The sequence below is a fragment of the Mercenaria mercenaria genome, chromosome 12 (genome assembly GCF_021730395.1).
Source record: "Mercenaria mercenaria strain notata chromosome 12, MADL_Memer_1, whole genome shotgun sequence".
In the NCBI taxonomy this organism is placed as follows: Eukaryota; Metazoa; Mollusca; class Bivalvia; order Venerida; family Veneridae; genus Mercenaria; species Mercenaria mercenaria.
The window spans coordinates 10,068,468-10,081,650 of NC_069372.1; the positions used below are offsets into that span (position 1 = coordinate 10,068,468).

The 13,183-nt window shown below is 33.6% G+C and overlaps 1 protein-coding gene across 4 annotated transcripts; it reads left to right on the plus strand.

Moving 5' to 3' along the window:
* Positions 1-338: 338 nt before the first annotated feature.
* Positions 339-12,034, plus strand: LOC123533563 (uncharacterized). Of its 4 annotated transcripts, none has more exons than XM_053519157.1 (6): positions 339-805; positions 3,721-3,885; positions 4,610-4,657; positions 5,504-5,551; positions 7,993-8,014; positions 9,115-12,034. In XM_053519157.1, the coding sequence occupies exons 2-6, from the start codon at positions 3,817-3,819 to the stop codon at positions 11,571-11,573; spliced, it is 2,646 nt and encodes an 881-aa protein (XP_053375132.1). In that variant the 5' UTR covers positions 339-805; positions 3,721-3,816; the 3' UTR covers positions 11,574-12,034. The 4 variants fall into 4 exon arrangements, with proteins under 4 accessions (XP_053375132.1, XP_053375133.1, XP_053375131.1 ...); XM_053519158.1 differs by lacking the exon at positions 339-805 and adding an exon at positions 1,410-1,668 and having other exon boundaries at positions 5,507-5,551; XM_053519156.1 differs by lacking the exon at positions 339-805 and adding an exon at positions 1,411-1,668.
* Positions 12,035-13,183: the final 1,149 nt, after the last annotated feature.

Consider the following 13,183-nt stretch of genomic DNA (forward strand, 5'->3'; position numbering starts at 1 on the left):
GGAAATGACGTTAAACCCGAACACACACACACACACACACACACACACACACTCTTTAATGTATGTTCTCTGAATTTAGCAAATAACTGGCTCAACTGAGACACCATACTTTAAAGTAAATTCAGTTTATTCACCACGAGGTTCAAAATGTACGGGAGTCTCGTGATTGTACATGCCTTTAATTTCACATGGTTAAAGTGTAAACAAATAGTTAAATGTTTCGTTTTATTTCTCAAGGAAAAGATCGGACGGTTTTTGATATTGGAATAATTTTAGAACATTATATGCATTTAAAGTTGAAAGTTGATCGTTTTCTACAGGATGTAAAACTAAAACAAGTAAGCACTTTTACTTTTTCAGCAATGTCCCTCAGGTGAACTTTGACACTGTTTACAAAGAGAAACCAGTTTTGTGTCATCCTGAAATGCGTTGTTCGGCTGAAACTTATAGTTCCCGGAAAAGTTCTAAAATGGTTTATTTTGGGGATTTTTGTTTTATTTATGTATTCAACACAATGTGCAATATTTCCAGTTTTTGAAAATGATTGAAATTGAACTTTATTTTAGAAAAAGTTCCGATCTTTCAATAATATTTTGCCAGCGGATGCTTACAAATTTTAAGTGAAACGCCTTTCTTGTCCAAAGGTGGTGTGTAAAGCGAAAAACTATCATTACACATTGCGTTTATTCATTCAATGTAAATGATCTGTAACAGATTAAGGAGATCGGGCAGTGCTAAACTATACTAAATGGATATCTCTAACTATGAATAAGGAGGCATATATATTTCAGTAAGGAAATCTGAGGTAAAAGAACAATCATATATTTAATTCCTTGAAATAAACATGGCGGCGAAATATTTTAGAAAAACTGTGCACGTGTTTTGCGCATTAGAATGTTTAACGACATTTTCTTGAAAAAGTAACGCTTGTGTGCACTATTCTGGCATTTCTTTGATTTGAAAATAAATATTTTATAGCAATTTAGGTTGCATACGATACCGAAATTTTGCACCAAAAATATTCACTCATTTTCTTCCAAAGCACTGTGGAGATAGGGTTCAGCGTAGCTTTCATGCTCGCAAGTTTACCTACAGATATATCTTTTCAACTTTTATCATATATTTTTTGTGTCCTTGCATTTCGAAAGCTGTTTCAAGGATTCTGATTTTTCACATGAATTTCTAATTTCAATTTGCGGAAGTACCTTAACATCTTACGGAATACATATTTCTAGATAGTTTCTACAAGCATCTCACTCATTAAGATAGTTTAAAATATTGGGAAAAGATGTAAATATATATATATATTTCTTTTGGTCATAAAATGTAAAAAAATACTGTCTGTATCAGTATTTGAACTTGACCAGTCGTCATGCAGTTTTGATGACCCACTTGAAGTAGTTTTCGATTTTAATAACAGTCTGCATTCGGTGCAAAACAAGCAACGGAAAGGAAGATTAATAACGAACTATTTAATATAGAATGATAATGAAAGTACGGAAGTTTTTTCACACTTGTTTCATCCTATTTTGATGTGATATCTACTGCAAACTTGAAACTGTAATGTTCTTTTGATACAATTTGAATTTCACAAGGAAGAAATGTGTTAGATACACGATCGAAATTGATTTTTGGAATATTTATTCATCCAGTCATATGCAAGAAAAGGTTTGGACATATTTCAGACTATTTTGATTTCTGAAGGCGTTTTGCCGAGTTCTTGCTACGATAAGACTTCTCTGAAATAGTGTTTAATGGACCGAGCAACATATTACGTTGATGTAGTTCCCTTGTAATGTATCAAACATCAAAGAGCTCACCACATGAATGAACTTGAATTATGTCAGTTTTATCTAAGATTACCAATAAACTAAATGTTTTGTCAAATCTACAATGAATATTTGTGCCATATGCGAATAAAGCCAAATATTCTTCCGTGGGTATAGTTAGCCAGTATTATATTCGTGCCATTTTATCACGGGCGAACCATCGGCGTTGATGGCTTCCATCACATGAGAATTCTACCCCCCAAAGCGAGGCTCGAACTCGCATCGGTGTGGGGAAGTGATTCGAAGTCAGCGACCTTAACCACTAGGCCACGGAGGCCCTTGAAACGTTACAGGACTGAACAAGTACCAAGCATTTTCAATTTAATATCTAAGTATAATCAGCTAAAATGTTTTTTATATGTGCATGTGTACATGTAAGTGTATTTCATGCCATTCATATGCAGATTGATTTGTTTACAATGTATTCATGTAATGACGAAAGTTGTCAGTGGATGGATGTTGAATATGTACTTGAATTTGCATTTGTTTCAAAATATCAGTCAGTCCAGTGATTGCAAGCTGTTTAATATTATTTTATACTATGAAAATATTGATATTATATACTATTATATATTATGCTAATTATATATTTGAATTGAGTGTCTTGAAGAAATCCTTGATTTTACAAGAAACATCAACACACTTGTTTTCATGTTTGTCATCGAACGATTTCCAAAAGAGTTGTACTTTGACTATCTGGTCGCATACATGCAACACATACTAATTCCAAAGGAATCCGTTTTGTTTGTTTCGAGATATTAATGACAATCCTAACAAGAAGTTTAGAAGTCGAGTAAATTGTCGGTACTAAAACATTCTTTGAATGTTTCTTTGAATGTACCTTTTTGATGAATGTCTTTAAAAAACTGCTACTATTTAAGGTCTCTTCCTGTACATTATAGAAAATCATACGCAGATCGACAATTTTATACACATATCAATTCATAGACTGGCTCCCGGACCTATGTTTGTTCTTATTTACATATATCAGTTTTCTTCATTAAGAGGGAAGTAACTCCAGAAAGTTGTTTCTACATTGAGATTTTTATTGCCCCTGGCTCCGAACATAGGTTCAGCCATCAGATAATATTGTGCTATTTTAGAGGCGTAAAATTTTCTTACAGAATGTTTCCAGTATTTATATAAAAATAACCACGCAGCCAGGGAGCCAGGCTAATCAATTCAAAGCTGCCCAGCCATTATCATCAGCAAACAGTCAAACAAAAATGCCACTGACGCATGCTGCAGTCAGACCACGGTAATCATCCGAATTGACAACCGAAACTAACAAGTGAAGAAAGTCTGATTCTGATCTTTAAGGGGACACAATTTTTACCTATAAATTTACAATACACCTAGCCAAGAGAGGAAAATACAGATCTGGGGAAAATTTTAGTTTGGCATATACTTTTATACCAACACATAATAGAAATAATCTTAATAACACTCGAGCTTATTATTTATCATCAACAATTAAGAAACTGATATCCACTGACTAATTACTAGGCTAGTGAATGGAACCATTCTGATTTACTTGTGGATATAAAACTCGGATTATACATCTAAATCAGACACGATTTTATTTTATTAGCATATGTTATTTCTAAATTATATACTAGTATTGCATTGATGATCAACTTCCCTTTCTATTATTCATAGGAGAAAGCTAGGTAAACAAGTTGTTTTTTTTCAAAAATCTTCGCCATTAAATCTGGTCTCTAACATGCATTGTTGCATGACTGTTAGCTTTGATTTTCAGTTTAATTCTTCATTTGTTTCTGTTTTTCTATTTTCTTGATTAGTGTTGATTATCTGATAATTTGGTTCACCTCAACAGGTAATTATATTGCTGATACAGTTTTCTCGTACTTTGAATGCTATTTATTTTCAGATGAAATGCCAATGCAGGCGTTTTACAAAGAGATAAGATCAGATTTTACACAGAGACAAAATCGGACAATCAGATTTTCTGAGGGATAAGATCAAAATGGGTGGGGTAACTTCTAAAGATGAATCAGCGGAGGAACCTACATTGATCTTTCCGCTTGATTATTCGGCAAGTATCTATATATGCATATTAATGCCAAACGTTTATCCACGTTTATTTAAAGATTTTATCTATATTAAGTTAAAGTGCAATTTCTCCCCAATAGTATGTAGTGAAAATAAAATTAAAATTGAATATTACAGAATATATCAAAGTTGAATGTTGAACGTTCTTGACATATTTGTTTAAAATCAAAATCAATTGAGCAAACCAAGCAAGTGGCTGCTTGCAGGAGTTTGGATGAATTACGTAACTTACAATAGCCACAACGGTTGATCAGTGATGATAGAGTCCGTCTTGCATACAGGATCTACGAAGGTCATACGAAGGCTTAGTGCATGCAAGAAGCCTCCTCGCTGAGCATTCCGCACAGGATTAGATAGTTTAAGCCCAGGTATCTGTGTAATGAGACTGCTTCAAGTGTACTGTGCAAAACTCACTTTAATCAGTTTTCACAGCTACAAGTAGACCTTGAACAAGTTTAAAAAGAGACTAACTCCATATACATAGATACACAGGCACGTGATTGCGCGCACACAGACAAAGCACACACTAAATGGTTTTTATTACAATTCCTTAAAGATTTTTATTAGAAATACTCTAGATATTCTGTGAAATGATATGAATGGCATGAGACGAGAGAGAAAGATCAATAGAATACTCTTTTGTAATGTTAAACTCTTACTTTTTGCAGTCAACATCATAACATCTTTGATGTCTTGCTATATTTTAGCAGCCTGATTTGGACGAATACAGGAGAAAGGCCGGAAGTTATGAACAGGTAAAGAAAATTTGTGTTCTATTTGTGTTCTATTTGTGTTCTATTTGACCACACCAGTTTGAAAATTTGTTCATTGGATATAAATTTCGATGACAGAACGAAGATCAAAAACGTATTTTTACTTATTTTTTTTTTACTCTCATTTAACTTAAGAAAACGTACAATGGAAAGTACAACGCGAAAGCAAATGTGAAAACGTTTTAACAAATAATGAAAACGGTTGTAAATGCTAATAAAATGAAAAACATATGAATTAGCTGTTTTTACTAAACTAGCAAATTTCATTTATAAGGATACTGATTTTTTCTGATACGTAGTCAAATATCAAAGTAAATTTAAAATTGTTTCTAAAATATAGTAAGATAAAGCAGATCTTTTGTTTTATCACGATTTTCTTTTCTTAAAACGCAAGCCTCTTGTTTGTACATTAAAGATTTTTTCACATCAAAGCAAATCTCGATTTTATTACATTTTTGTATGTTAATGAAAACATATATTTTTAAACATGTGAGAAATTTCATAAAAAAGCGAGAGGATACGTTAGAATGAATTTGTGGACAGGAAACGAAACTTTCTGGCTTTTATTCTAAAAGTATATCCATATATAAAAACTGATTTATTGTGAAATTGATTGATAATACAAGAGGTTTTATTTTGGTTACACATTAATGTCACTATCTCTCTATATTTGTATCTGGTAAAAATGGTTATCTGTTACATTAAATGTATTTGTTTACGTTGTATTAATTGTAATGATGAAAATGGTCATTAAGTGGTGTGTTTGATTTGATAGTAAACATTTACATTTGCCAACCAACATTATTAAGGTTGCTTGTTATATTTTAGCAGCCTGATTTGGACGAAAACAGAACAATGCCAAGAAATTTTGGACAGGTAAAGAAACGTTTTCTCTTTGTTCTAAGGTAATATTCAGATATCATGTTCCACTTTTTTACTATAGTTGTATTTTGATTTGTAACATATGTCACTACCTGGTAAAATGACATTGTAATTTATCAATTGAAGATGCGTCTTGCATTCTTTCACGTATATCTCCGTTACAAAAATGAGATACCTCTCAAACAAATATATCGGTAATATCTAAATTTCCTTTTCGGAAGAAGCGGTCTAATTGAAAATTGCCTTTGCAATTATAAAATTGTAACTATTATGTACACAAATGTTAAGTTATCATCCTAGATAGCATATATTTTAATCATGTTTTCCCGTTGCAAAAATGATTTTTCATGATATTTCGAAAAGGCCGTGGACCCATATATTGTGTTTGTTTATCTGTCGTTTTATCATGAACAAGAGCTGTCACTATTAGTGACAAATGCCCTCGAAGCGTGCCCAATAATGCTACAGTTGTCTGCGCAAAAATCACACATCATTTTGTGATCTTGACCTTGACCTGAGAGACCCGGGTCATATGCGCGACACACCTTCTCAATATGGTTTACATTTGTGTCAATTATTTTCACATCCCTTGATAAATGACAGAGTTAAGCGTGACCTTGACCTTGGAGCAAGGGGTCTGGGTCCTGTGAGTGACACGTCATCTCAATATAGGGAACATTTATGCCAAGTAATTTTAAAATCCCTTCATCGATGGCAGAGTTATGGACCGGACAAGAAACAGACCCTGTTAACCTTTGACCACTAAGTGTGAACTTGGCCTTGGAGCTAGGGTGTCTGGATCTTGCGCAGAACACGTCATCTCAATATAGCGAACATTTCTGCCAAGTGCTTTTAAAATCCCTTCATCAATGGCAGAGTTATCGGCCGGGCAAGAACCCTGTGTGACCATATAGGGAACATTTATGCCAAGTAATTCTAAAATCCCTTCATCGATGGCAGAGTTATGGACCTGACAAGAAACAGACCATGTTAACTTTAACCTGTAAGTGTGACCTTGACCATGGAGCTAGGATGTCTGGATCTTGCACAGAACACGTCGTCTCATTATGGAGAACATTTGTACCAGGTTATTTCAAAATCCCTTTATGGATTGCAGAGTAAAAGCCTGGACAAGAATTTACACGGACGCACGGACGTACGGACGCACGGACTGACAATGCAGTTTTAATATGCCCACCTTCGCGGGCATAAAAATAGTATCAGCTTATCTGAATTCATATATGGGCAAATGGAAAACACAAACTGAAATAAATCGGACGTTTATCAAATTTTCTAAAAATTATTTTACATAAAAAAATAGAAATAACTTGTTTAGAAACGAAACCCTTATAATACATGGCCATGAAATAATGTTTCAAATATACCCGAATGTTATTGACAATGACACGGACTCGAAAAATGTTCTGTTTTGTATTCAGATGCAATTGCGTGGTGCGAAATAGATAAAGTAAAATTGTATTTCAGTTTACTTGTGGTGATTTGCCTAACAAAAAATACCATCTTCAATGAAAAGTTTAGAAGTTGTAGTATAATACTGTATCAAAATACGCTTAAATTCAGCAATAAAATATAGTGATTAATTGTTCATCATTAAAATAAGGAAGGAAGTGTACATGTGTATACACTTGAATAGCTGCATTTTACACTTATCTAATACACATATCTGTATTAACTAAACAACATAGCTGTTTTTATTTAAGTACCAAGCCTTTTCATTTAAGGTCTTGTATACTTATTTGGTAATACATAATGCTATTCATTCAAATGATAATCTTTAAAGACGGTTAAGTTACTGTTCGAAACGTTTAACATTTGTTTATGTTTACCAAGAGCTTAATGCATTAGATATTTACATTTTTCCTATCCCGGTTGCTCAACCAAGATGGAGTTAGTTAAGTATAAAAATATAAATTTGATAAACGTATTTTGACTGGGTTAGGAATGATCTGGTATATTTTGTCGAAATTCACTTTATCAAGTAAGTATTACTTCCCTTGATCTTGTTGTGGAAACAAGAATGTTTGGAAATAAATAAATATCTAAACGCAGTTTTAAAGCTTGCCTTTTGATTCAGATTGTTGAAATATCCCGATATCTATCAAATGCAAATCTAATATTAAAGATTATATTGAAATCAGAAGATATGTCCGGCTTTTTAAATACTCATATTAAAGAGGGCCTTAATTACAAACTTTTGTTTTAAACATCTTTATAGAATATACATTTCAAATAGGGATCTAACTGTATGTAATAGGTCGTTTTGTTTCTTACATACATCTTTGAATTGTTTAATGTCATAAAATGCTGCTTAAATGTGATGAAGTTAATTGCTTATTCAGAATAACATTCCAAGACCTTGTCAAAAATAAAAGATATGTATACTTTTTTGGTAATTTTTGGAACTTCTTTTGCAGGTATTCAGCGAAAGGTATTTAGGTGGGTATATTATTTCGAAGAAAACAAACCCTTTCATTTTTTTGTTCATTTTAATACTAATAATATGCAACCGAATATTTATGGTAAATTTAAATTAAAACGCAGATATTGCTTCTTTCTATGTTGTAGGAAAGTAACTTAAAAAAAACAGACATGACATAACAAAAATAATCTAGAAATGAGTATAATTGCTTAAATCAAAGAGCTATAAAAATAAGTATTTTATACTTCTTTGCTTTTAAAATGAATATTGACCAAAATGACTGACTTTGACAACAAGTAAATTCCGTTGTCTGCTTTCTGTAACTAAAATATACTTGAACAACATTTTATATGATAGGCTTTCATTTTTTGTCCAAAGTGCACAGTTACGTTAGTATAATCATAATGAACTTTCAGTTTTCCTTTCTTCTAGTAATTAGTCAAGCAGTAAACACCAATACCTTAAATCTTATAGTTAGTAATAAGCTGTTGTGTTACCATAATTATTTATATTATACATGAGTATAAAAATGAATAAAAATCCGTAAGAATTGTGTCCCCTTAATGTTAGTAACAGAAACAGGGAACGAAAAGTTAACCTGTCATTTGCTATTTTGCCAATATCTTAAAAATTATTAAAAGTACTTTTTGAAATTTTAAATTTATACCAACGTGTTGTAAATAGCATATCAAAATTTCAAAAATGTTAATGTAGCAAAAATATCATTTTATTCATTTTACTACCTAACCCCATTCTTAAAAATACACAGGTGTAGATTTTGAATGGTTCAAAATCGCACAAATATTTTTTTGATATGGAACAACAGCGACGTTATTTTGTTTTTATGTTCTCATACCGTTTTTCGCTCTAATGTAAATTATACAGCTGTAAATATTAAGTAAGTTAATTTTAATGACTTTTCAAAAATGCGTTGAAATTGCAAAAGGAGTAAATTTATAAGATGATTTAGTTTGACTTTGTGGAAATTTTGAAATTTTGTCAATAACATATTGCTCTAAGCATGTGCTAAATTAAAAATAAATATCTCCAGTATATGTATTGGATAATTAACAAATGGCTGGTTAGCTATTTTGTTGAGTATATTTTCTATTTCCAGTTCCTTCTGACATAGAAAACGACCCATATGCATTAGATGTGTATATGAAAGCTTTAAAAGATGGCGAAGAAGAAGACCGATCCATTCGAGTAAACGTTGTTGGTAACTTTGCACAAGGAAAAACTTCTCTCGTTAGACGATTGGTCGGAGAATCTGCTGAAGGTGTAGAGAGTACGAACGGCATAGATATTGATCGGTATAGATGTCAGAAGAAGACAGATGGCACATTCTCCTACGTGAAGAAAGAAACTGTAGACACCTCAGATATAGGCAAGCGCTTAGCTGCTGTTGCTTGTGCTGATGCAGAACATGGCGGTAATTCTGAAATTGGCAACGGCGCAGACGCTCAAGGTGCAAAAGAATCAATCTCAGCTGAATTTCAAATCGGCTCAAACCCGACAGAAGGGATGCAAACAGATTGGCAAGAAGCTCAAGCCATCCCGTTACAAGACAGTATTACACAACCGGTTGATTTTATCAGTAAAACTGAAAGTCGAATTCCCAAACACTTAATGGAAGAAGACTTCAAAATATTTACAGAACAGTTAAGAAACAGAACCAATTCAAACAGAGAAACCTGTAATCATGTGTCTTTTGATATCTGGGACTTTGGTGGCCAGTATACATTTTATGCAACACATACAATATTTCATAGTAGGAAAGCAATTTATATTTTGGTATTCAATCTTTCTTTAGACTTAAAAAAGCAATTGGGAGACGACGTCAGTAATGAGGACGAATCATGTTTGTCATCGAAAGAGAGGAATCCGGAATATTACATCCGTTTCTGGATGAACTCAATTCATTCCTTTGTAGGAAATGGCTCAGGAACTGAACCACGAGTAATTCTTGTTGGAACACATAAAGACAAGCTCAAGGGCGATAAAAGAACTCAGCAAATATTGGCAGACAGATATTTCAGAAATATTCGGGATTTCTTCGAAGGAACACACATGATTAACCACATACAACCAGAAGATTACGCAGTAGATAATACTGATGAGACTGATGCATCTATAAAAGAACTCAGAGAAAAGATCATCGAAATAGGTGAAGAAAATGCAAAAATGGTTACGATTCCTGCAAAATGGATACAACTGGAAAAACAGATAATTCTAAATAGACACAGAAAAATAGTTTCATTGAAAACGGTGATGGAAATGGACGCTGAGAGCGATTTTCCGATAGCGAACTCTGAGCAAATTAAAGTATTTCTGAAATACCATCATAACAAAGGTACACTGTGTTACTTCGATGAAGAACCAATATCTAGTGACGTAGTATTAGACCCTCAATACTTAATCGATGCATTTAAATGCATTATTACAGCTGAGAAATTTTGTGAGAAGGACAATGAAATAAGACCATTTTGGCAAAAACTTATCACAGAAGCAAAGCTGGAGCACGCTCTTATCGACAATATTTGGGGAAAGGATGAAGACAAAGAGTTCATGAAACATAAAGAAACACTTCTTGGTTTTCTTAAGAAACATCATATCATATCGGAAGTAAGGTACGATAGTACAGACCAATTACTCAGTGGGCGTAACTGGTTTATTGTGCCGAGTTTTCTTCCAGATCAAAGTTCAGAGTCTGAAACAGTTGAATTCCTCACAGGGAAACAGCAAACACAAATGCGTTACATTTTGTCGTTTGATAGCACTGCCATTGTTCCAACGGTTTACCATCGTTTGATGGCAGCCGCATTAGGGAAATGGCCAGTCGTTCGATTCCGAACCATTCACTTGATGTACAAAGACCTAACAGTTTTTCGTCTGGATACATATAACGCCGGCTTGTTGGAACTGACAAATGAAACCATTGAACTTTCAGCGGCTAGTTTGTGCACATCAGTACCAGTGAATGCTGAAGTAACCGACGGATTCCGCCGCTTCGTTGTGTCAACAGTTGAACACGAGTTTAGTAAATTACGAGATGCTTTTGAAGAGTCCAAGAAGCCGTATTTATCAAAACTTAGATGTAACCACCCCAGTCACGGATTTTCTGGAAGTGTGAACCTCATGGAAATATCGCAAATGGAAAACAGGAAGCTTTTGCCATGTCCTGATTTAATGTCACACGAAATCTTCACTGAAATGGCTATGTCAGAGTGGTTCGAAGATACGGAATGTCTGAAGCTCACGCCAAAGTATGAACTGTCTGACAAACATCTGAGTAAAATGTCTCGGGCTATTGGAGATAATTGGAAACTACTTGGACTAGAACTTGGTCTGACGGAAGTTGATATTCAGCATATTGTTGATGATAATCCACAGTTTGTAATTATGAGAATTTACAAAATGCTAAAAGAGTGGAGTCAAAAAGAGTTAGAGAAGGGTTCTACTGCTACCATAGATGTTTTATTGGAGGCCATGAAAAGTTGCCGAGAAGTGTCTATCGATTGGGATATCATTCGCAACGTGATAGACGAACTAGAAAATTCATCAAAAGTGTCATAAATTTCAAGAGAATGTTGAAGTAATGCTGCCATCGCCTTAAGCTTTATCAATTTAGGAAATTTCAAAACACCGGATAATATTTCTTTCTTAGACAAAAATTATCTTCTATACAGGTACCGGATAAAAGGATTGACGTAAAATATGTCAAACATGAAAAACAAAGCTTACATCGTTCTCGGCGGATGGCAGGAAATTAAAACATTGAGTTTAAAAGAAAGACAGGACAAAAATAATTGTAGATATCCTGTACCAAGTTTACTATCACAATTTGAAACGATGGGACTGAGATAAGTAAAGAATTCTCGTTTATGGTAAAGCAAATAAAATCTATAGGTAGATTCTTTAGAAGCATAGAATGCAACCAAGCAAAATAAAATAGCAAACTACATTCGACTGAGTATGTTCATGAGAGGAAATGGATTTTGCAACACCCTTCGCGTCTCTAATCACCGTCATAAAAAGATAAAAATCAAGGGTAGATTTCCCGGCAGCTCAGACCACCCAAAACATAACCAGAGAGCCATGCATCGCAAAGTAGGCCAGCACAATTAAGAAACTGATGGAAGATACAGCAGACGGGTTGCTTCAAAAATCCAACAATGAGTACATTTTAATTATATGCAAAACAGAAAATAGGTAATGGGTATATCAGCGGTGGGGGTGTTGAAGGAAGTGGGGAAAAAGCAAGGATGATAATTCAATACGGAAAGCCACCTCCAAAACGCAGTAAATAAGCAGAACTCTGTTATCAGCCGCTAAATATTTTACTGGAGCATCTGGCTGTATAGGTTGCACCATTAAATATTGTGCGGAAAGACACTCACTGAGTTTAGTAGTAGATAACTTGATGACAGCACCAGCTACGGTGTAATTCTTGAAAACTTTATTAGATTGTATTATTTGATTATTGAAACTGATTTGGGGGCAGCAGTCATTATATATTAGAATCATACGCTTTTTGAATAAAGAGAAATAGACTCCATTTAATTGCAACCATTAGTATGTCTATGTATTTAATGGCTGGTTCGGGCGACCAGGGAATTGTTTAAGACATCTTTGGACCAAATCTTTTAATTGAAAAGTATGTTATGTTAATTCTGTACAATAATTGTTTCTATTTATCATCATATGCTTGATATTTAATGAAGACAATTAATTGATACTGTAACAACAAGCAAGTTCGATGAATTGGTATCCCCCGACGAAAGGGTTTGTGGTGAGGAATGGCAAAAAATTATATCCGGCAAAAAGTTAAGGATGTTAATAAGAAGCAAATAATTTCATTAGTCAAAATCAATTTAACTGAAAACAAATGTTTGATTAAAGATTACATAATAAATGTATGATACTTTGATTCTGACTAAAGAATTTATTTTGAATGGGATATGCTTACTGTAATAAGCTTTGCTTTTAAAATTAAATGCAGTGAATTAAAATGTGAGCTTGAAGTTTAACTGGAACGAAATATTGTCTTTGAGTGGTTTGGCACCAGGTGTTGCTGTTTGACATGTACATTTGAACTTAAAAGAACAGAATGTCCTTAAGAGAACACAATCAAGTAAGATATCTTGAACATGGCTGAGGGCAAGGTTTGTGCAGTCACAACTTAA